The 26,069-nt window shown below is 42.8% G+C and overlaps 1 protein-coding gene across 1 annotated transcript in view; it reads right to left on the reverse strand.

The window, feature by feature from the left end:
• PHYH (phytanoyl-CoA 2-hydroxylase) overlaps positions 1-24,748 on the reverse strand; it is a 41,402-nt gene extending 16,654 nt beyond the window's left edge. Inside the window, exons 1-5 of the mRNA XM_073551272.1 lie at positions 24,410-24,748; positions 14,755-14,810; positions 12,613-12,723; positions 9,781-9,949; positions 7,283-7,364 (exon numbers count right to left, since the gene is read on the reverse strand). Coding sequence (XP_073407373.1) covers positions 7,283-7,364; positions 9,781-9,949; positions 12,613-12,723; positions 14,755-14,810; positions 24,410-24,478 — 487 coding nt within the window. The 5' untranslated portion in view covers positions 24,479-24,748. The remainder of the gene's footprint in view (positions 1-7,282; positions 7,365-9,780; positions 9,950-12,612; positions 12,724-14,754; positions 14,811-24,409) is intronic.
• Between the last annotated feature and the right edge of the window lie 1,321 nt (positions 24,749-26,069).

Raw genomic sequence — 26,069 nt, forward strand, 5'->3', positions numbered from 1 at the left:
CGGCGCTCATAGCAAATGTGTAACTCGGCTACATAGAGGCAATCTGCTCATCGCCTCTATGAAGCGGAGCCAATCGAGTTGTGCCAGCTTCTAGTCTTTTATGGAGACTATTGAAGCATGGCAAAAAAGTTAAAGAAAAATGTTTTTAAAAACATAAAAAATATAAAAGTTCAAATCACCCCCCTTTCGCCCCATTCAAAATAAAACAATAAAAAACAAGCAAACATACACATATTTGGTAATGCCTTGTTCAGAATCTCCCGATCAATAAAAAAAAAAGTATTTACCTGATCGCTAAACAGCGTAGCGATAAAAAAAAAGTCAAAACGCCAGAATCAAGGTTTTTTTTGTGGCCACAACATTGCATTAAAATGCAATATAGGGTGATCAAAAGATCATATCTGCACCAAAATAGTATACCGTATATACTCGAGTATAAGTCGACCCGAGTATAAGCCGACCCCCCTAATTTTGCCACAAAAAACTGGGAGAACTTATTGACTCGAGTATAAGTCTAGGGTGGGAAATGCTCCATAGATTATTCCCCCATATGCTGACCCCAGAACAAGCTCCATAGATTGTTCCCTCATATGCTGCCCCCATGCTGCTGCTGCATGTAAAAATAAAAAAAAATGACACACTCACCTCTCCGTCGCTGGGTGTCAGATACTCACCTGTCCTGCGTCCATGGCTGCTCAGTGCTATCTGCCACGTCATCAGTCAGTGACGTTCAGACTGCAGGGGGCGCGGCGCGCACTAATCACGTCACCGCGCCCTCTGCTGTCTGAAGTCACTGACCCATGACAGACAGCAGCAAGCAGCCATGGACGCAGGACAGGTGAGTATCGCTATACTTACCCGTCCTGACGCTGTGTCTTGAGCCCCCAGCTTCTCCGCGCTCTCTCTTGCTGCCTTCAGCGGTCACGTGGTACCGCTCATTAAAACTCATGAATATGCGCATATTCATGAGTTTTAATGAGCGGCACCACGTGACTGCTGAAGGCAGGCAGAGAGAGCGCGGGGAAGCTGGGGGCTCAAGACACAGCGTCAGGACGGGCAAGAATGACCTGACACCTCCGCCCCCTCTGTATATGACTCGAATATAAGACGAGAGGGGGACTTTCAGCCCAATTTTTTGGGCTGAAAATCTCGACTTATATTCGAGTATATACGGTAAATAAAAATGTCAGCTCGGTACGCAAAAAAATAATAAGTCCTCACCCAACCTGAGATCACAAAAAATAGAGACGCCTATGGGTATCAGAAAATGGCGCAATTTTTTTTTTTTTTTAGCAAAGTTTGGAATTTTTTTTTTCACCACTTAGATAAAAAAAAAGAACCTAGACATGTATGGTGTCTATGAACTTGTAATGACCTGGAAAATAATAATGGCAGGTCAGTTTTAGCATTTAGGGAACCTAGCAAAAAAACCAAATAAACAAAAACAAGTGTGGGACTGCACTCTCTTTTGCAATTTCACATTTGTATTTTTTTTCCCCGTTTTCTAGTACACGACAAGGTAAAACCAATGGATTATGTTGTTCAAAAGTACAACTCATCCCGCAAAAAATAAGCCCTCACACGGCCATATTAGCGGAAAAAAAAAAAAAAAAAAACAAAAATTTATGACTCTGGGAAGAAGGTGAGAGAAAATCGAAAACGCAAAACCGGAAAAAAAGCTCCGGTCATAAAGGGGTTAACTAAGGTTTCAGATCTTAGTCTGTTAGGGTTGTGCTTGTTCACTATCATTAGGAAAGGCCACGTGATGCAAATTTTTCAGCTTTATAAAAACCCAGCCTCCTCTAACCTTGTGCCAAAAAACAGCAGCCTTGGGTTCTTCTAAGCATGAAAATAGTGGAGGCCCACAGAGGAGGCTGTAAGAAGATAGAAAAGCATTTTCAAGTTGCCCTTACCTCCGTTCGAAATGTAATTAGGAAGCTGCAGTTAACCAGAACAGTGACGGTCATGATAAGGTCTGGAACACCAAGCCAAATATCAGTGAGATGTGCTTGCAAGAATGCTAGAGAGGCACATCCAACCCCCGCTTGACTGGAAAAGACCTTGTGGTACATTGTTCTACTGTTCAGAGACACCTGCACAAAAATAGCCTTCATGGAAATCAGAAGAAAACCTCTACTGCATCCTCTCCATAAAACTCAGCATCAGAAGTATGCAAAAGAACATCTAAAACAAGCTGATGCATTTTGGAAACAAGTCATGTGGACCAAAAAGTTTAAAATAGAACTCTTTGGCAGCAATGCTCAAAGGCATGTGTGGAGAAAAAAAGGGCACAGAATTTCTGGAAAATCACATCTAACAAATAAGCATGGGGGTGCATAGATCAATCCTGCTTTGGAGTTGTGTTGCAGCCAATGGCACAAGGAACATTTCATGGATTAACAGAACAATGGATTCAATGAAATTTTACCAAATTCTTGATGCAAACATAACACCATCTGTAAAAAAGCTGAAGTTGAAAAGAGGATGGCTTCTACAAATGGATAACGATCCAACACGTCAAAAGCCACAATAGACTAACTCAAAAGGCGTAAGCTGAAGATTTTACAATGGCCCTCACAGTCCCCTGATCTGAACATCATTGAAAATCTGTGGCTAGACCTCAAAATAGCAGTGCATGCAAGACCCAGGAAGCTCACAGAACTGGAAGAATGGATGAAAATCCCTCAATTACATAGACAGGTTTTTTTTTTTTTTCAACTAATGTAACTAGGTCCATCAAGTTCAACCTTTCTCCACCAATTTTACATTTTGTCACTAAATTAACTATAACCCACAATGTTATGTGCATTGAGGAAATCATTCAGCCCTTTTTTTAAAAGCTGTTAGAGTGACTGCCATTACTAAATCTTGTGGTCGGGCATTCCACAGTCTGACTGCTCTAGCTGTAAAGAACCCTTTCCTATTGAAAGACTGTTGTCTGGTTACAAAAAGCATTTATATTCTGTGATACTTTCAAAAAGGGGGTGCTACTAGGTACTAACCATGCAAGGTGCTCAAACCTTTGCATTGACCAGTTTTCCTTTTTTGCAATTTTTAAAATGTCAAAGATGAAAATCTATACTATATATATTTATTTTACTAAACTACAAAATGTGTCATCTTTAACTTTAGGTCTTTCAGAGATCATTTCATTTTCAACTTGCTTAACTGTTCATAATCACAGTAATTTTGACTAGGGGTGCCCAAACGTTTACATGCCACTGTATCTTGTACAATAAATATAACCAATAAAAACATAAGCGTCCAGGGGTGTATACTGCAGAGGAGGAGCCATAGTTAATCTTTTTCAGATTATGCATAGTGTCGCCTCCTAGTGGACAGCAGCATAACACCCATGGTTCTGTGTCCCCCAATGAGACGACAGAGTAATATAAGGTTTCTTGCAAAAACCAACATAAGTGAAAAAAAAAACCCTCAATGTGGTGGGAAGGGGTTAAAGCATTTTTCCACGTTGAAAGATCAAAAATTATAGTGCAAGATTCTGCATTGTTATAGTTTTTTTTTTTAATTTCTAATTCACTTCATTAGAGGTTTTTGTACATAAAACACAAGCAGACTGTACCAAATTACTCAGTGTCCTGCTCCTGCTGTCAGGCTACGATCTTCAGTGTATGGGCTCATACTCACTTGCCAGAGACTCGCATGATTCTCGCATGAAAACCCGGCACTGCCACCGGCACTCGGACTGGAGCAAGCAGCTGCATAGAAATACATGTAGCCGCACGCTCCGGTCCGAGTGCCAGCGGCTGTGCCAGGTTTTCATACGAGAATCGTGCGAGTCTCTCGCAAGAGAGTATGAGCCCTATGGGTAAGAGGTGTAAAGTCCTACGCCTTATGAAATTGGTAGCCTGGCAGCAGAAGCAGGGCGCTGCCTAGTTAGTGCAGCATAGACTGAATTGGGACATATATATCAGGATGGTGGTTGTGGTGGGGGAATCTATACCAGGATGGGCAATATTAGTACAGAATTGGGGGTCATTAACCCTATAAAAGTGTCATCAGCAGATGCCACCCTCCAAAAAAGTGCATCATAGCCATATTTTTTGCTTCAAATTTTTTCTATTTTCCTCCTCTAATACCTAGGTGCGTCTTATAGTTTGAAAAATACGATAACCCTGGTGTGACAATTTTCTTTTAAGGGTATGTGAACACAATCAGGAATGGCTCAGTATTTGCACAAGATTTGACGCAGGTGAAATCTGCATCTGAGGTCACTGGCAGGTCACCTTTATTTTGATGCGTTTTTTACATGCGTTTTTTCATTGCATGTGTTTTTTTTGACAGCTAAAATAAAGCTAATTGAAAGTTGGTTTCTGGGAAGGAAAAAAACCGCAGCATGTCAATTTACCCATAGACTTTCATTAGATGCGGTAAAACCGCATTATCTTCCTAGTCACATGCGTATTAAGTGCAGGAATGCAGCTTACTACATGTGTACCAAGTTAAATAATGGTGAATCTTGTGACACAGCCAGAAGTACACAACACAGGATCTGGAGGAAAACACAGAGAGGTCCCCTCCTTTTTAATAATCATTTAAAAAAAAAAAAAAAAAATGGCGTAGGTTCCCCCTATATTTGTTAACCAGCCAGAGTAAAGCAGACTACTGGGACTGGTAAGGATCCAATATCCATGAACCTTACCAACCTGATAAAACCAGGCCGCAGCAGTCTGCTTACCTTGGATGGTTAGCAAATATAGTGGGATCCCCTCAAAAAAAAAAAAAAAAAAAAAAAAAAAAAAAAAATAAAAAAAAATATCGTGGGGGACCCTCTATTTGTTAATCAGCCAAGGAAAAAGCAGACAGCTGAGGCCTGGTATTCTCAGGCTGGCGAGGCCCATGGATTTTGGCCCTCACCAGCAAAAAAAAAAAAGCCTGCAGCCTCCCCACAATTGGTGCATCCAAAGATGCGCCAATTGTGGCACTTTACCCAGCTCTCCCCACTTGCCCTGTAGCGGTGGCAAGTGGGGTAATATTTGTGGGGTAGTATTGTGAGGTGACATCAAGCCCATGGCTAATTACTAATTCTATAGTTACATGGTAAATAAAGACACAGCCAGAATAAAGTCCTTTAATTGAAATAATGACACAGACTCCTTTAATAGATATTAAACCATACTTAGTGCATCGCCTATTCCACCGACGCCCTTGTCTCCTGGAAGAGAATTAAAATAAAAAATAATATTCTTACCTGTCCGCCGAGAAGGTATACATACTGTCCCACGATGAGTCCAGCTCGGCTACATTTGGATGCCTTTTGCTGAATGGTGACATTATGCCACCACTCAGCTTGACATCGAGACACAGCGGAGCTTGAAGTTTATCACCGGAGATAACGTGGTCCCTAACGGTGACGTGCATTGCAGTTCTCGTGATCAGCTGATCATGAGAACTTAGCTAGTGACCGTAGATAAGCCCGTCCCCGGCAGTCACGTGCACAGCAGTTCTCCCGATCAGCTTAACTCATGGCGAGATCTGCAATGTACGTGTACTTCCGGCTGAAACAAGGTACACCTTTCTTAAATTAGTACACATGTGTAGTAAGCTGCATTCCCGCACTTAATACATTTCAAGTCCCCTCTGAAATGTAAAGTGCTGCGGAATATGTCGGCGCTATAGAAATAAAATGTATTATTATTATTATTATTATTATTATGTGACTAGGAAGATAATGAGGTTTTACCGCATCTAATGATAGTGAATGGGTACCGTATTTTCCGCTTTGTAAGACGCACTTTTTTTCCCCCAAAATTGAGGGGAAAAAGGGGGTGCGTCTTACAAAGAGGATATACATTTGCGCTGCCACTGAGGGTACTTGCCGCGGCACTCTGTGCCCTGATGCTGCCGCTGCGCTGTCCGCCACCGCCGCGCTCCTGTCCCCCGGTGGTTTTCCGCCCCACCGCCGCCGCCGCGCTCTGTCCCGTTCAGCGTGGGGGGGTCTCTGTCGCTCCATGCCTGCTTTCTTCCTGGAAAATGGCCGCCGCGCATGCGCAGACGGACATCTCGGCACTGAAATCTCGGGAGATGAGATTTCAGTGCTGAAATCTCATCTCCCGAGATTTCAGTGCCGAGATGTCCGTCTGCGCATGCGCGGCGGCCATTTTCCAGGAAGAAAGCAGGCATGGAGCGACAGAGACCCCCCACGCTGAACGGGACAGAGCGCGGCGGCGGCGGTGGGGCGGAAGAAACCACTGGGGGACAGGAGCGCGGCGGAAGAAACCACCGGGGAACAGGAGCGCGGCGGTGGCGGACAGCGCAGCGGCAGCATCAGGGCACAGAGTGCCACGGCAAGTACCCTCAGAACGGGACAGAGCGCGGCGATGGCGGCAAACACCGGGGGATAGGAGCGTGGCGGTAAGAACCGGGGGAGAGCGCGGCGGTGGTGGCAAGCACTGGGGGACAGAGTGCAGCGGTGGTGGCAAGCAGGCACCGGGGGACAGAGCGTGGCGGTGGTGGCAAGCATCAGGGGACAGAGGGCGGCGGCAGTAACAGACACCGGCAGCGGCACGCTGCACATCAAAACACCCCCTCATCCCAGCAGCAATGTTCCACTCCGGCCTCCTCCATCACCACCCCTGGTAAGCAATAAGACGCATGGATTATAAGATGCACCACCATTTTATTAAAAATAAAGTTTTTTTCCTATTTTTCTCCTCAAAATTTGGGGTGCGTCTTATAATCCGGAGCGTCTTATAAAGCGAAAAATACGGTAATTTACGCAGGGCAGACGGAGCATCTCCGCTACATAAACTGACATGCTGTGGTCTGGAAAGACAAGCCGCATGTGTGTCTCAGCAGAGAAGCTGGAGGCGTCTGTGCACACATAGTGGAGATGGGATTTCTTGAAATCACATCCACTATGCTGTAACATCTGGCCGCTGCAGGTTTGACTCTGCGGATGTACGGAGCGTCCAACCCGCAGCGTTTACTGACCGTGGGAACAGACCCTTAAGGTTTTTTATCTGGATCTTCAACTGACAGCTTTAACACGGAACTTCATGGTTATTGGCGAAATTAAGCTGTATTTATTTACTGCACTTCTATAGAACAACTAAACTGGAAACAATTCTGTCTGCGGTTATTTATTTTCTCTTATTATTATTATTATTATTTTTTTTTATTGTTATAGCGCCATTTATTCCATGGCGCTCATTCTACAACAATGTTAATTTCCAGTGTGTAATTTACATTATGATTTATTTTTCATCCACTATGGCTAGGATTGTAGCATTAATTTATTAATGTTTTGGAAGCTACTTGCCTGCATCTGGAGGCTTATTTATCAACATGGTGTGCATGGCCATGATGTTAGGGCCAACGAAACACTCCACATACTTCAGAATCTAAGAGACAAGAACAAGTTGTCAGCATACAATACTGTGCAAAAGTTTGACAGGTGTGGAAAGATTGCTGCAAGGTAAGAATCCTCTCATAAATAAAAGTGTTAGTTTATTTTTAATTAATTAAAAAAAATGCAATTAAGTGAATGAACAAAAGAGAATCCTAAATCAAATCATTATTTTGTGTAACCACCCTTTTGCCTTTAAAACAGTATTAATTCTTCTAGGTACACTTCCACAAAGTCAGGTATTTTGTAGAATTACATTCAGGTACATGAGTATCCAATTACATCAAACAGGTGATCATGATCATTTCCTTATGTAGGTTGAAGCACAGTCACTAACTAAAACAAACAGCTGTGTAGGAGGCTAGCAAATGGATGCGGAACAGCCAAATTCTGTTACAAAGGTGTGGTTGTGGAAGAGATAGTTTCAGGTGAGAGATCATACACCATGGCAAGAGAGACTGACAACAGCAAGATACAAAAGTAGTTATCCTGCATCAACTAGGTCTCTCCAAAGCAAATATTTCAAAGCACAGTACGGTTTCAAGAATTCCTGTTCAAGCCCTTTTGAAAAAAACTCAAAGAAATGGGCAATATAGGTGCAGTGGCTGGCCAAGTAAACTTAGTGCAGCAAACGAAAGGCACAACATGCTTACTTCCCCAGTGCCATCAGCTCGGAACTGGCAGCAACCAGTGATACCCAGCTACACCTATCTACTATTTAGAGAATTCTAGCCAGACATGGTCTTCCTAGAAGAATTGGGGCCAAAAAGACATACCGTTAATATGGAATCAAGACCAGGTGAATCAACCATGCATGAAATCATGGAAACTGGAGAGAAAAAAGTGGCAGCAGGTGCTCGGGACTGATGAGTCAAAATGTTAAATATTTAGTTCTAACAGGCAGTTTGTTCACTGAAGGCCCGAAAAGGAGTGTTTGCAGGCAACAGTGACGCATGGTGGAGGTTCCTTGCAAGTTTGGGTCTGTATTTCAGCAAATGGAATTGGGAATTTGTTGATGAATTATGGTAAGAAATAAAAGCAGACACTTATCCATCATGTAACACCATGAGGAGGCATCTCATTGGCTACAAATTTATTCTGCAACATCAACATACAGGCAATATCATTGAGAACTAACTTAAAAGGGAGCCAGTTAGTTGTCCCCCATGCCAAGCAGCATTCACCTCTTTATGAGCAAATTCCCTGCCTAACCAGCCTTGTATAACGGTATTGAGTGAAAACAGGTATAAAAAAAAAAAGCTTCTATAAAGTCTCTGTTTGCTATGATAATAAGGTCTTTGACTAGTCGATGGGGCATTAGTTGTTCCAGACTAGTCAGCCCTCATTTGCACGAGTGGAGTAATCGCCGCTCATGCAACTCTAGAGCATGTGCACCACTCATTCAAGTAGCATCACTCTCTGAGGTCAGGTGTATGCTCGCGACCAGAAGCCATCTTCTAAACTTCTGGATATGGGCAGTGTGCGCCTCTGAAGCCAGGAAGTGTACACCTGGCTTCAGAGACGCAGTGACGCTGACGGAATGACCGGCGCACGTGTGCTAGATTTGCATGAGCAGCGATGATGCCGCTCGTGCAAATTATGTTATCAAGCCCACAATGGCATGATAAAATGGAAAGAGGGCTGACTAGTCTGCGGCAGCTAACGCCCCATCGACTAGTCAAACCCTTGTTTACCATAACCTATATAAACACTAAAGGTCAGAGTCAACATTTGCTTTTTTATTGTCACGTTTCCTTTTTTTTGTTTTGTGGTATTTGTTGAGATTTTCTCTCCAAATTAGTCAAAATTTTGAATGTGGTTCATATTTTTTTTTTTTTTTTTTAAAGAAAGATTTTCTTAGTGCAAAAAGTCATATATTCGGTTAAAATGTCTGCCGTACATAAAAATCACTCCAGGGGGGAGTGGAGTACATTTGTATAAAAAATTTGCGACTTTAATCAGTCACAACTGATGAATTAGCAGAAAACATCTGGAATACTCAAATATTTGTACAATGACAAACACAAATAAAATAAAACAAACAAACAGGAAAGCACATACTTTAAAATAAAACACAATGAAAAAACAAATGAAAAACGCCAAAATATAGACTAAAAAGAAAATGAAATACTGAATTGTGCCCCATCTGTCAACCAGGTATATATATACCTGATATATATCTCTCTCTCTATCTCATGTTGCCTGCATATCAGACACCTTGTTCCCATGTTCAATGCGACAGGTTCCCTTTAATAATCACATTATAATAATTTAGGTTCCCATTACATTTTTTAAAGCAGTCTTAAGGTGAAGCAAAACATGAAACGTACATTTGCAGGTAATGCATCTTCAACATGTAAAAAAAAAATTAAAAAAAACCCCCTGAGGTTGTAACTCATATCTGTAAATACCTGTGGCAGGCTGCAGTATCGGAATAGTTCCGGAAGCTCCTGGAAGTCCTGAACCTTTGTAATGGCTTTTTGATCTGGAACATACTCAGAGTTCAAAATGGCCACATCTCGCATGGCAATCATTCCAGGTGCTGACAGTTCTCTTTTGCAAACTCTCTCAAAGACTCCTCTGGAAAGAATAGTGATGCCCATTCAATAATGGAAAAACAGATGTAAATACTATCTACAAAGTTCTAATATATTGCCTTAAAGCGCGCCTGCCATTTCAGGAAACACCTCAGAAAAAAAAAAAAAGTTTTCATGTATACACGAAGAATAATACTATTTCTTACTATTATATGACTAGTATTTTATATTTTTTGAATTCTCCCCTCTTGAGGCTCTCCATCTCCAATTTTCAGTTGTCTCTGAGTTAGTGGGTGAAGACTGCAATGTTGTCTCATAGACACAATGCAAAAAAAGTCAGAGGGTTTTCTGTTCTTACTTCTGTGTGTGGCACACAAAAGCAGTAGTATGGAAGACATTATACAACAGTACGGAGCTGTGTAGCTGTGAATCTAGCATTGGAGCGAGGATAGAAATATTGGATAGAAGCTGCTGCACCATCTGTGACGGTCCCCTTCCCCTCCATAGATTTTAACATGAGCTGTATACAGATACTTGAGTGATCTGGCGGTCTGCCTTGCTTTGACCAAGACGGATTTTAAAAGTTTTTTGATTTTTTTTCCTTCTCTAGCGTGAATGATGAACTCTAGAAGCAGGGCTGAGGTTACTCTTCAATGGAGAAATAAGCTGATTTCTTCAAGATAAGCGTATATCAACTTCTTTTCATATTCGCTTGTACTATGCAATCCTGAAAAATCCTCGGTTACCCAGCTTTAGACTCTTTCCTGCAGCCCAGAACTGACCAGTGTGTCTCCTCTGACTGCGGTCTGTGCTCCAGGGACATCGCTGAGGAGATAAAATCGTGAATCGCAGCAGGAAAGTGGGAGAGACGGAGACCCTGCCGAGGGAAGATGAATCCTCCAAAATGACTCCTACACAAGGGACTCCAGCCCGAGACAAAAAAGCACATGTTGCTGCAAGTCTAGAACGTTTTCCAAGAGTTTCTGTGACCTCCCTGCAGCTTGAGTCACAATCAGGCTTGGAGGATGCTCACAATAGCACAGAGCAGCAACTTGGGATGGAAAAAGAGTTACAAGTTGAGAGCATGGTGCAGACACTTACATCATGGAGGAAAGATCACCCCTGCAGACCAAAGGGAGCAGGTCTGCGCCATGTGCTCCATCACAGGATGATGTCCCTGAACCAACTAGGAGACATGTATTTGCAGCAGTCTCCTTGTCTAACATTACTCTAGCAATGATTAGTGAACAAATGGGCAGCATAAAGGCGGATAGTCACTGTATTAAACAGGACCTCCATACAGTAAATGAAAGAGTGATGGAGCTGGAGAAGGCTGGATACATGGAGGATAAAATGACTCAAATCATTAGAGATGTTAAGAAAACGGTGCAGAACATTTCCCTGCTGTTGGATAAAACAGCCAATTTAGAAAACAGGATACGCAGAAATAATATAAGGCTGGTGGGGGTCCCACAAAAGTGGAAGCAAAGGATCCTGTGGTATTTTGAAAAGTGGCTATATAATACTATAGGAAAGGAGGTGCTCTCATCAGTTTTTGCAATTGAACTTCCATTTAGGCTAGTTTCACATTAGCGTTTATGGCCGCAGCGTCGGGCTGCGCACGACTGCCGCTAAGCCCCGCCCCCTGCTGCGCCTCCGTCGGTAGCTCCGCCTACGGACGCATGACGCTGCATGCGTCCCCCCTATCTTTAGCACTGTGGACGCAGGCCGTGCGCAGTATGCGTTTGGCGGCGCATGCGTCCTTTTGACGCTGCACCAAGCGCACCAAATTGCAACCTGTTGCGTTTGGCACTGGTCGGCGCAGCGTCAAAAGGACGCATGCGCCGCCAAACGCATACTGCGCATGGCCTGCGTCCCCAGTGCTAAAGATAGGGGACGCAGGACGCATGCAGCGTCTTGCGTCCGTAGGCAGAGCTACCGGCGGAGGCGCGGCAGGGCTTAGCGGCAGCCGTGCGCAGCCCGACGCCGAGGCCGTAAACGCTAATGTGAAACTAGCCAGACTTTTCTGCAGAAATACAAAAAAAGGCGAGCAAAGTTTTTTATATTAAAAAAATACTGAGAGATTACTGAGAGATAATCAAGTGCCCTACTCCATGCTTTATCCTGCTAAACGCTGAGTAGCTGCAAAAGGAGAGAAACATATTTGAGACCCCACATGATGCTTTGGTGTGGCTGGTCAATAACGAAAAAGACCTCCGGAACAGGCACCCCCTGAGGGGTGTACGATACTGACATGAGGACGGTTGTGGTTTCTTTTTTACCCCTTCCCTGCATATTAGGGAATCCTTCAGGATTTGCTGCGGATTGGACGCTGCATACTGCCGCGGCGTCCAATCCGCAGCGTCCAGATGTTACAGCATAGTGGAGGGAATTTTATGAAATCCCGTCTCCACTATGCGTGCACGGCCCTGCGTAACCGGACATGCGGCGTGTCTTTATAGACCGCAGCATGTCTATTTATCATACGACCAATACAAGTTTTAGTATAATCTCTGTATTTAATAAGGTGTCACCAGTCAGGGAAAATCTTCATTTAGACAAAATTGATAACTTTGTTTGGCATGGAATACCTTGGAAGGTATAGGACTATATAAACTAAGCGTTAAACTTGTTTATAATGTATGTAATTGTTTATAAAATCAAATAATCAATAAAAATTATCTGATTTAATAAATCACGTTGTACCTAAAGTCATCCAAGTCTTCGTGTGACACCAGGTTTTTAATAACAAGGAATCCATTATCCTCATAGAACTGTCTCTGCTCCGTGGTCAGGAGATCATTGTTCAAGGTAAATCTGTTGGGGATAAGCACAAAAACAAAGTCATCAGATGTTTTTTAAACACAGAATGCAAAATGATAAAATGTGATTTATGACAATCTTTATACTTGTTATTGTGCTTGGAAGCAGAAGAAATGACACTACATGCCCGCACTTAGTCTAAAGGGCAAACTATGAATGTTTCTGCTGCTCCTAGGCTATAATTAGTCATCAGTGCTTCTCCATCTTGTAGCACACATATATTATCAATGACGTAGTCTTCACACAAATAACCTGTCACCTACATACTTGATATCTTGAGCAATTTTTATCATACATTGCTTTCAGCCATTTCTATTTTTCAACCTCTTCCCTAACTCCATAATGTCGGCCTGCACTAAAAAATAAAGCTTGTTAGGCACATGTGACAGCTGCTGTCTGGACCCCCGTTAGGCTGACATCTATCGTTCTCCCATACACATGAACCCACTACGGAGCATTCAAGTGGTTTAATTGGGGGGAGAGGAGAGAAAGTCGCTCCCAGGAAAAAGATTGGGTATGAGAATTGCCACGCCCAAACCTTAGGGTACCGTTACACTTAGCGATGCACCAGCGATCCCGACAACGATATGGATCGCTGGTGCATCGCTAAGTGGTCGCTAGTGAGCTGCCACACAGGCAGATCTCACCAGTGACATAGCAGCAGTCGGGGGTCGCTACTTACCTGTCAGACGCGGCGATCCTGACGTCCTCCCGTCCACGAGTCGCTCGTCGGTGCCACAGGAAGTGCCCGACGAGAAATGGTCCAGGACGTTCTCGCACGATCAGCGATAATCAGCGGGGGAGCTGGTCGGAGGCAAGTATCACATGTAGCGATATCGCTCCTGCGTCACAAAACCAGTGACTTTACAGCGATATCGCTATGTGTAACGGGCCCTTTAGGCTGGTTTCCCACTTTTGACATTTAATGGTCTCAGTACAGATCGCGATGTCTGATCTCTACTGATCAGCACGGGTCTTATGATCCCAACTCGACAGCCATATAAATGCCTGAGAGGACAACGTGGGCCGCAGTTGGACCATGAATGCCTTAAGTGTGAAAACACAATCTGTAGATATGAGGAGGTCCCCATACACATTAAATGTGCATATCAGTGGGATTGGCCATGTGTGACGGGGTCCTGCTCTTGGGATATGCAAGTCCTACTGCATCAAACAGACATTTATGGCATTCATAGCTTGTGTTCTTTCCTTTCTTCTAGTCTTAAGGAAATAATGTAAATGGAATATAAAGAAAAAAGTGCTCTACAGTGAATACATATAAAATATAATAAATTTTTATTGATAAGTCATTTAAAACAAGCATGGAATAAAAGATCGAAAAAGACAAAAAAATAAAACAGAAAGGAGGTTATGAATGCAATGGATTGCTGCAATGAAGAGGATAAAATTGATATCAAATAAAGTGCAACACAAAAATTATTATACATTAAGTCCTATGAGCTGAAACAAATTACTTGTATATAGTGTGTAAAAGCCAGGTAGCTGAAAGATGTGAAAAAGTATATAAGAAAATGTGTCAGAAATTAGGGAAATTATTATATGTTGCTAAGTAAAGTCTAAATTGCCAGTATATTCATTAAAAAATTAAGCCTCTACTTGGTAACATATAATAATTTCCTTAATTTCTGACGTGTGTGCATTTTCTTAGATACTTTTCACATCTTACAGGTAGCTGACTTTTACCAACTGTGTACAACTTATTTGTTTCAGCTCAAAGGGTTTGATCATAACTATTTTTGTTTTGCACTTTATTTTAAATCAATGTCCCTTGATCTATTACGATACTTTTTATGCATTTATAGATCCTCCTCATTGCATCCATCAATTGCATCCATTCCCTCCATTTCGTTTTTTTGGTCTATTTTGAGGCCTTTATTCCATGTCTGTGTTTAATGGCTTTTCAATAAAGATGTAATATATCATATATGTATTGCCTCGGTGGCATTTTTTATTTTCTTATTCATATTCTTATTAGATTGAAGGTTAAAAATAAAATAAACTTACCTAAATGTTGGTGAGTAGGTAGCTGTTGTAACCTGTCCTGACACAGGAACTGCCGTCTGAAATTCTATTTAAGGCAAACAATTCCTTATCTGTTCACACGCATTTAAGAATCCTTTGTTATGACATTAACAGGATCTGATAGGTGCAGAATTAAAGGGAACCTGCCAAATTCATGCTGTCCAAACCAAAGCCAGTAGAAATCAGAGCTGGGTTGGGCGATTGCAGCCATTTATGTTTTAGTCAAACACTCTGGCGTCTCAGAGAATACATATTTAGAAAAGCCTACTTACTGGTCTCCTCCTTCTTTTGTAAAGCTTCCTTACGTTTATCCTAGTATTCATGATCAGTGATGATAATTTCCAGTTTGAATTTTAATTAGCGTCATGTATGAGACTTCTCCTATGAGACTGAAGAACCCATGCCAAGCTTGAAACGCGTTGCTTGTTTATGTCAATTAACAAATATTAAATTACTTACACTTCGTATTCCACTCACTGCCAACTTGGATGAAGAGCGCCTTCGCAGAGACCAGACAATATTGGGATCTTCTATGGATCTTTCCATCATTTGTACATAGGGAGAGATGCAGCATTTCAGAGCATACATGGCTGCTATCGCACAACCAGGCTCCGATTCATGCTGACTGTGGTTCGGACAGAACAAATCCAATGACAGGTTCCCTGTAACATATGGTCATATAAAAGTATCTTCTATGCATCAATAACACACAATTCAATGTGTTTCCTTATTGTGATGGATAAAATGGTGCATACAATAAGTTACCGTATTTTCTCAGGGTAAATAACTCTTCAATAAACGCATTAACACACAGCAAAAACAAATTTTTAGCACACCTAGATCTGTAAATGTTTACATGCCAGTTGGCAAAGCATGCATAAGCCAGCCTAATCTAAACGCAGAGAACCTCCTAGAAATAAGACAGAGAGAAAACACCATAACAGACGAGCGCCAGGTGATGTTCGGAAGGTCACACACTGTATCTTATCAGGAATATAAATCAGGATTGGTCTGTACTTGGAAAGGCAGTGACCTCAGCTGTGTAAAGTGCAAATGAACATCAACTGACTGAAGTTCATGATTTTCACCTTTCGTATCATAACTGTGATAAAAAGATTACTAGAGCGCTCCTAAAGGTAACATGCTAACTGCTTTCCAGACAGAAGGTATTGATATCACCTGGGTGTATTTGCTGCATGTACGTTACTTTGCTTATTTGGTTCCATGGTCAAGCAAGTATGGGGAGAAAGTAGAAAAATGACCCACACAATTGTCTAAGGCTGTGGTTGCGCACAACAATCTTCACTCTTTAGATAGCTACTATACAGAAGAGAAGAGCATAACCGCAACCCGTACTTTACACATGTCCACACAAAAAATTGAAGTCCATTAGTGATCCCACGCAGTACAGGTAAACCCTTTCTTGGCCTCCATAGTATCCACCACACATTATGATGCCATTTAGTGCTCACCATGCAGTATGTTGTCTCCACAATGCCCCAGTAGATATCTTCTCCCCCCCCCCCCACACACAGTATGATGCCTCCATAGTAGATATGCCCCCACACACAGAGTATGATGCCTCCACAGTAGATAACCCCCCACACACACAGTATGATGCCTCCACAGTAGATAACCCCCCCCACACACAGTATGATGCCTCCACAGTAGATAACCCCCCCACACACAGTATGATGCCTCCACAGTAGATAACCCCCCCACACACAGTATGATGCCTCCACAGTAGATAACCCCCCCACACACAGTATGATGCCTCCACTGTAGATAACCCCCCACACACAGTATGATGCCTCCACTGTAGATATGCCCCACACACACACAGTATGTTGCCTCCACAGTAGATAACCCCCCACACACACAGTATGATGCCTCCACAGTAGATAACCCCCCCCACACACACAGTATGATGCCTCCACTGTAGATAACCCCCCACACACAGTATGATGCCTCCACTGTAGATATGCCCCACACACACACAGTATGTTGCCTCCACAGTAGATAACCCCCCACACACACAGTATGATGCCTCCACAGTAGATAACCCCCCCCACACACACAGTATGATGCCTCCACAGTAGATAACCCCCCCACACACACAGTATGATGCCTCCACAGTAGATAACCCCCCCACACACACAGTATGATGCCTCCACAGTAGATAACCCCCCCACACACACAGTATGATGCCTCCACAGTAGATAACCCCCCCACACACACAGTATGATGCCTCCACTGTAGATATGCCCCACACACACAGTATGTTGCCTCCACAGTAGATAACCCCCCACACACACAGTATGATGCCTCCACAGTAGATAACCCCCCCCACACACACAGTATGATGCCTCCACAGTAGATAACCCCCCCACACACACAGTATGATGCCTCCACAGTAGATAACCCCCCACACACACAGTATGATGCCTCCACAGTAGATAACCCCCCACACACACAGTATGATGCCTCCACAGTAGATAACCCCCCCACACACACAGTATGATGCCTCCACAGTAGATAACCCCCCACACACACACAGTATGATGCCTCCACAGTAGATAACCCCCCCACACACACAGTATGATGCCTCCACAGTAGATAACCCCCCCACACACACAGTATGATGCCTCCACAGTAGATAACCCCCCCACACACACAGTATGATGCCTCCACAGTAGATAACCCCCCCCACACAGTATGATGCCTCCACAGTAGATAACCCCCCACACACAGTATGATGCCTCCACCAGGGCTGTGGAGTCGGTAAGCCAAACCTGCGACTCCGACTCCTCAATTTCCCTTACACCGACTCCGACTCCACGACTCCGACTCCGACTCCCACACATATTGCTTATATTTAAGTGAAAAATTTATTGTAGTACAATGTGAACCTCAGACATTTAATCATTTTTATGATCCAATAATCAAGACATTTAGATAGAACAGAATATATATTGGTGTACTACCCGGTTTTCATTCTTTTTGGTACAGATACGATATGGATAGACAGATATGGATAAATGGATATATAGATAGAGCAGATTTCTAATCTGCTTTTGCTATTGAAAACATTATCTATGAGCTCAAAAACCTTTCAGGCGATGCAGTTTTTTTAAAAAGATGATCAGCTTTTGCAGCTGAAAAACGTATCCTCAAAAAACACAGGAAAAATGCTGTGTGTGAATGTAGCCTTAGATCAGGAATATAACAGCCATTTATAGGACATTTCATAACTTTCCCAAACTCCTATGAAAAAATATTCAGCACATTCTGCATTGAATTACTGTACCCAATTTATTATATATTTTAGGAGTCGGACCCGGTCCATTTTATACCGACTCCAACTCCGACTCCACCAAAATGAGCACCGACTCAGACTCCGACTCCACGACTCCGACTCCACAGCCCTGGCCTCCACTGTAGATATGCCCCACACACACACACAGTATGTTGCCTCCACTGTAGATATTCCCTCACACACAGTATGATGCCTCCACAGTAGATCCCTTTTCGCACAGTATAATGCACCCACCGTACATTACCCTACAGCCCCCCACATAGTATGATCCGTCCTCAACCTTTCACGTAATATAAAGAATAACTGCATGAAGTCCCCAACATAGTATGATGCCTTTACAGATCTCAACACATACAGTAGCATGAATCCCCCATAGATCCACCTTTCCCCCTCCTAAAGAATGATGCCTCCTACATTATATTTCTTTTTTGCAGAGGTCAGATATGCCAATCATAAGAAATCTAACACTGTATCCATGTGCAATCACTGAGGCGTATCAATGCACTCTGACTTAAAAAATTCAAAGAAATGCCCCCAGTACACTTCGTCTGATTTGCATATATGGCTTCTATGACGGATCTCGCATGATTAGTACATCTCTACAAAAATGTGTTATTTATTTGAAAAAAAAATCCAAAATACAGACACAAATGCATATAATAGTGGGTGAGTAATGCGCATTGGGTCTTTGGTGGGTGAGCAAGTTACTTGCAATGTTTATATGAACGTTTTGTGTCCTTTGATAGGGAGATATTTCCTATTCTGTATGTGTACATGTTTACTTAAATCAGCTGAGTATATATGATTACTATAAATCTATTATATCACATGTTCGTTACTTAGCATGTGTAATACTTATTCTATACTACGGTATTTTGTTTATTGTGGGGTTCTCTTGATTACTCACTTACTATTTTATGCATTTGTGCCTGCATTTTGGATTTTTTATAATTTTGTATTATGTAATAAAGTATACAATTTTGAAAATGTATAAATGACTGTTTCAGTCCTGGTATTCCTTGTTGCTTTATGGATTTAGATACAGTATGGGGGCCTACCGCCTGTCCTCAAACAAATGATTGGGGGGGGGGGGGGGGGGCGAATCAGGAAGTTTAAATTGAAGTTTAATAAAAATACATCCTCTATATACACCTACAAATGTGTCACTACAATAAATGGCTGTGATGTTGCTGGCCATAGGAATACATTTAGAAGGTGTTTTTTTTATTTTGCTTTTTTTTTCCATAAAAGAAAAAAAAATGAAAATCATCCATAGCTAGAAAAAAAAAAAAGTGCTACTACATACAGAATTCTGGCAGTGTACCTGGCCTAGAACAACACACAGTGCACTCTATTTATACCGCCAGGGGCCCTGATCAGGGACTTCAGCCAGTGTAACAAAAACCCTTCACACCTTCCAGGGACAGGAGTATTGTGTTTGTATAGGAGTCTGTATTATATAAACATAGAAAGCTATGGTGGTCTGCAATAGCACTGGCGGACTCAGAAGAGTGGCCCCCCAAACCTCGGGCACCTATGCGACTGCACAGGTTGCACCAATGATAAGTATTTTTGATACACTGACGATTTTGCAAGTATTCCCACCTACAAAGAACAGAGAGGTCTGTAATATTAATTGTAGGAACACACATCAACCGTGAGAGACAGAATCTAAAAATAAAAGCTAGAAAAATCACATTGTAAGTTTTTTTACATAATTAAAAATTTCATTTTATTGCATGAAATAAGTATTTGATCACCTACCAACCAGCAAGAATTCTGTCTCACAGACCTGTTAGTTTTTCTTAAAGAAGCCTCCTACTCCGCACTCATTGCCTGTATTAATTTCTTCTGTTTGAAATCATTACCTGTATAAAATACACCTGTCCAGACAATCAATCACACCCCAACCCTTCCACCATGGCCCAAACCAAAGAGCTGTCTAAGGGCACCAGGGACAACATTGTAGCGCAAGGCTGGGATGGGCTACAGGACAATAGGCAAGCAGCTTAGCAAGAAAGCAACAACTGCTGGCATAATTATTAGAAAATGCAAGAAACACAAGATGACTGTCAATCTTCCTCTGGAGCTCCATGCAAGATCTCGCTTCGTGGGGTAAGGCCTGTTTCACACTTCCGTTTTTTCAAATCCGTCAAAATCCGTTGTTTTCCGTAAAAAAACGGATCCGCCATTTTTTGCAGGATCCGTTTTTTTGTCCCATAGACTTCCATTACGGTTACCGCGGATCCGTCAAAAAAACGGATCCGTTTTTAAAAAAACGGATCCGTTTGCATCAGTTTCCGTCAAAAAAACGGAAACGGATCCGTTTGGCGGACACAAAAACGGAAGTGTGAAACAGGCCTAAGGAGGATTCTGACAAAGGTCACGAATCAGCCCAGGAGGACCTGGTCAATGACCTGAAGAGAGCTGGGACCACAGTTTCAAACATTACCATTAATACAACACACTGCACCGTTATGGATTAAAATCCTGGGTTCCCCTGCTCATGCCATCACATGGCCAGGCTTGTTTGAAGCTCGCCAATGACCATCTGGATGATCCAGAGGAGGCATAAGAGAAGGTCATGTGGCTAGAGGCGACCAAACTAAAATTTGGTATACACAGATATACTGCAGCTGTATTACTGGTATATAACGACGGTATACACAGATATCCTGCAGCTGTATTACTGGTATACAACGACGGTATACACAGATATCCTGCAGCTGTATTACTGGTATACAACGACGGTATACACAGATATCCTGCAGCTGTATTACTGGTATATAACGACGGTATACACAGATATACAGCAGCTGTATTACTGGCATATAACGACGGTATACACAGATATACAGCAGCTGTATTACTGGCATATAACGACGGTATACACAGATATACGGCAGCTGTATTACTGGTATATAACGACGGTATACACAGATATACAGCAGCTGTATTACTGGTATATAACGACGGTATACACAGATATACTGCAGCTGTATTACTGGTATATAACGACGGTATACACAGATATACAGCAGCTGTATTACTGGTATATAACGACGGTATACACAGATATACTGCAGCTGTATTACTGGTATATAACGACGGTATACACAGATATACTGCAGCTGTATTACTGGTATATAACGACGGTATACACAGATATACTGCAGCTGTATTACTGGTATATAACGACGGTATACACAGATATACTGCAGCTGTATTACTGGTATATAACGACGGTATACACAGATATACAGCAGCTGTATTACTGGTATATAACGACAGTATACACAGATATACTGCAGCTGTATTACTGGTATATAACGACGGTATACACAGATATACAGCAGCTGTATTACTCGTATATAACGATGGTATACACAGATATACAGCAGCTGTATTACTGGCATATAACGACGGTATACACAGATACATAGCAGCTGTATTACTGGCATATAACGACGGTATACACAGATATACTGCAGCTGTATTACTGGTATATAACGACGGTATACACAGATATACTGCAGCTGTATTACTGGTATATAACGACGGTATACACAGATATACAGCAGCTGTATTACTGGCATATAACGACGGTATACACAGATACATAGCAGCTGTATTACTGGTATATAACGACGGTATACACAGATATACTGCAGCTGTATTACTGGCATATAACGACGGTATACACAGATATACAGCAGCTGTATTACTGGTATATAACGACGGTATACACAGATATACAGCAGCTGTATTACTGGTATATAACGACGGTATACACAGATATACTGCAGCTGTATTACTGGTATATAACGACGGTATACACAGATATACTGCAGCTGTATTACTGGTATATAACGACGGTATACACAGATATACTGCAGCTGTATTACTGGTATATAACGACGGTATACACAGATATACTGCAGCTGTATTACTGGTATATAACGACGGTATACACAGATATACAGCAGCTGTATTACTGGTATATAACGACAGTATACACAGATATACTGCAGCTGTATTACTGGTATATAACGACGGTATACACAGATATACAGCAGCTGTATTACTCGTATATAACGATGGTATACACAGATATACAGCAGCTGTATTACTGGCATATAACGACGGTATACACAGATACATAGCAGCTGTATTACTGGCATATAACGACGGTATACACAGATATACTGCAGCTGTATTACTGGTATATAACGACGGTATACACAGATATACTGCAGCTGTATTACTGGTATATAACGACGGTATACACAGATATACAGCAGCTGTATTACTGGCATATAACGACGGTATACACAGATACATAGCAGCTGTATTACTGGCATATAACGACGGTATACACAGATATACTGCAGCTGTATTACTGGTATATAACGACGGTATACACAGATATACTGCAGCTGTATTACTGGCATATAACGACGGTATACACAGATACATAGCAGCTGTATTACTGGCATATAACGACGGTATACACAGATATACTGCAGCTGTATTACTGGTATATAACGACGATATACACAGATATACAGCAGCTGTATTACTGGTATATAACGACGGTATACACAGATATACGGCAGCTGTATTACTGGTATATAACGACGGTATACACAGATATACAGCAGCTGTATTACTGGTATATAACGACAGTATACACAGATATACTGCAGCTGTATTACTGGTATATAACGACGGTATACACAGATATACGGCAGCTGTATTACTGGTATATAACGACGGTATACACAGATATACGGCAGCTGTATTACTGGTATATAACGACGGTATACACAGATATACTGCAGCTGTATTACTGGTATATAACGACGGTATACACAGATATACTGCAGCTGTATTACTGGTATATAACGACGGTATACACAGATATACTGCAGCTGTATTACTGGTATATAACGACGGTATACACAGATATACTGCAGCTGTATTACTGGTATATAACGACGGTATACACAGATATACGGCAGCTGTATTACTGGTATATAACGACGGTATACACAGATATACGGCAGCTGTATTACTGGTATATAACGACGGTATACACAGATATACTGCAGCTGTATTACTGGTATATAACGACGGTATACACAGATATACTGCAGCTGTATTACTGGTATATAACGACGGTATACACAGATATACTGCAGCTGTATTACTGGTATATAACGACGGTATACACAGATATACGGCAGCTGTATTACTGGTATATAACGACGGTATACACAGATATACGGCAGCTGTATTACTGGTATATAACGACGGTATACACAGATATACGGCAGCTGTATTACTGGTATATAACGACGGTATACACAGATATACGGCAGCTGTATTACTGGTATATAACGACGGTATACACAGATATACTGCAGCTGTATTACTGGTATATAACGACGGTATACACAGATATACGGCAGCTGTATTACTGGTATATAACGACGGTATACACAGATATACGGCAGCTGTATTACTGGTATATAACGACGGTATACACAGATATACTGCAGCTGTATTACTGGTATATAACGACGGTATACACAGATATACTGCAGCTGTATTACTGGTATATAACGACGGTATACACAGATATACGGCAGCTGTATTACTGGTATATAACGACGGTATACACAGATATACGGCAGCTGTATTACTGGTATATAACGACGGTATACACAGATATACTGCAGCTGTATTACTGGTATATAACGACGGTATACACAGATATACGGCAGCTGTATTACTGGTATATAACGACGGTATACACAGATATACAGCAGCTGTATTACTGGTATATAACGACGGTATACACAGATATACTGCAGCTGTATTACTGGTATATAACGACGGTATACACAGATATACTGCAGCTGTATTACTGGCATATAACGACGGTATACACAGATACATAGCAGCTGTATTACTGGTATATAACGACGGTATACACAGATATACTGCAGCTGTATTACTGGTATATAACGACGGTATACACAGATACATAGCAGCTGTATTACTGGTATATAACGACGGTATACACAGATACATAGCAGACACATTGAAGGAAAAGCCATGACAATCTGTTTCACGGAAATCAATGCCATTTTCCCGTGTAATGTCCACGTCGTGATTTGGTAGAGATCCGCGTGTGCTGTGATACTAGTGACTGATGTGGGTAGTAGATGCCGGTGTACCCACGCCCCTGTGCCCGGCTGTCCCTGGTTGTGCTCGGCCCACTACCCCCTCCCTCTCAGCTCCATGCAGGAAGGATACGAGGTGTCTGTGGAGGACGGACAGGCGGCCTCCTGCTCCGGGAGCGATACCACAGTCCTGGGCCTGCATGCTTCTACGGTCCGTCACCTACAGCTGGTATGGAGGGCGTAGAGCGGCCTCACTACCGGCCTGATAAACCGCTGTCCCCGGAACCTCCCCCTCCCGACCGGAGCCTGCACCGCCCCGGCTCCCGGTCAAAGGGCGAAGAGCGCTGCTGGGTGATAGGGCGGCGGAAGACAAGAATGTGAGACACCTCTGTCCCGGGCCCTGGTAGCAGGTGACAGCAGCCAGCAGTTCCCATGCCCAGTGCTGTGCACACACCGTTACCCCGGCATGAGGTGGGGCTGTGAAAGGTGCACGGTTGTTATTCAGTGGAGAAAGAAACGGGCACAACATCCAGCGCTGTTTGCTTCCAGTGAATGGAATTGTTAAGACTAGTGGGAACTGAAATCAACCTTCCCTGTTCAGCGTAGAAAACTGCCCCTAAGACCTCCATAGCCGTCAGCCGAATGCTCCGGACTCGCGTGAAAGCGTGGCCACTAGTGATGAGCGAGTATACTCGTTGCTCGGGTGGCCAGTATACTCGTTGCTCGGGTGGCCAGTATACTCGTTGCTCGGGTGGCCAGTATACTCGTTGCTCGGGTGGCCAGTATACTCGTTGCTCGGGTGGCCAGTATACTCGTTGCTCGGGTGGCCAGTATACTCGTTGCTCGGGTGGCCAGTATACTCGTTGCTCGGGTGGCCGCTGAGTATTTTAGCGTGCTCGGAGATTTAGTTTCTGTCCACACAGCTGCATGATTTGTGGCTGCTAGACAGGCTGAATACATGTGGGGATTGCCTGTTTGTTATAAATCATGCAGCTGAGACAACAGAAACTAAATCTCCGAGCACATCCAAATACTCGATCACCCGAGCATGCTTGGAAAATCTCAAGTAACGAGTATACTCGCTCATCACTAGTGGCCCCACACTCATGTGGCTTCCATTAGGAGCATGGAGAAGTTGCTGGCAGACTACTGAGAGCAGAGGGGTCCGGTCTTTGAACCCAAATGGCATCATCTTTGTCCTGCAGGATATCGGGAGCAGCTGTGCGTGGAGAATCCACTCTTCCCAACATCTGCCATACACGTACAGTGAATGGCAGAGCAGCCCGCCTTGTACTTTTATCTATATCACGCAGTATTATTGGAGTACAGTATTTAGTAAATGTGATCAGACTATCCCGGATTATAATCCCCTATGGTAGGGGTGGGCAGGGCCTGCATCACAACCTGGGCAAGTGCCAGGGCCTTGAACCATCGGAGGGGCCCATGCAGTGGATACTGCAAATGGCAGCAGAATGCGCCGTCACTATGGGGCCCACTGAAGCCGACCCTAGGGGTGGGCATTTCATTTTCTCAACAGGCTACATGAGAACTTGTGATTGTTGTAAATCACCAAACTTAGGAGTTTCCCCACCAAGTACATTTTAATTAATTGATTTAATTGTGAAACTTATTATTTTCAGAAGTGTTAAAAAATGTTTCTGTGCTGAGATAATCTTATAAATATGTCCACACTGTGTAATGTTTGCTTCCTCCTCTGCCCAGGAGCTGTGGTATGATCAGACCATGTTCCTGCACGGTCACACACAGCCATTACACAGTACACAGCAGGGGCA

The sequence above is a fragment of the Dendrobates tinctorius genome, unplaced genomic scaffold (assembly GCF_039654945.1).
Source record: "Dendrobates tinctorius isolate UK_male_01 unplaced genomic scaffold, ASM3965494v1 ptg000174l, whole genome shotgun sequence".
NCBI classification, from domain to species: domain Eukaryota; kingdom Metazoa; phylum Chordata; class Amphibia; order Anura; family Dendrobatidae; genus Dendrobates; species Dendrobates tinctorius.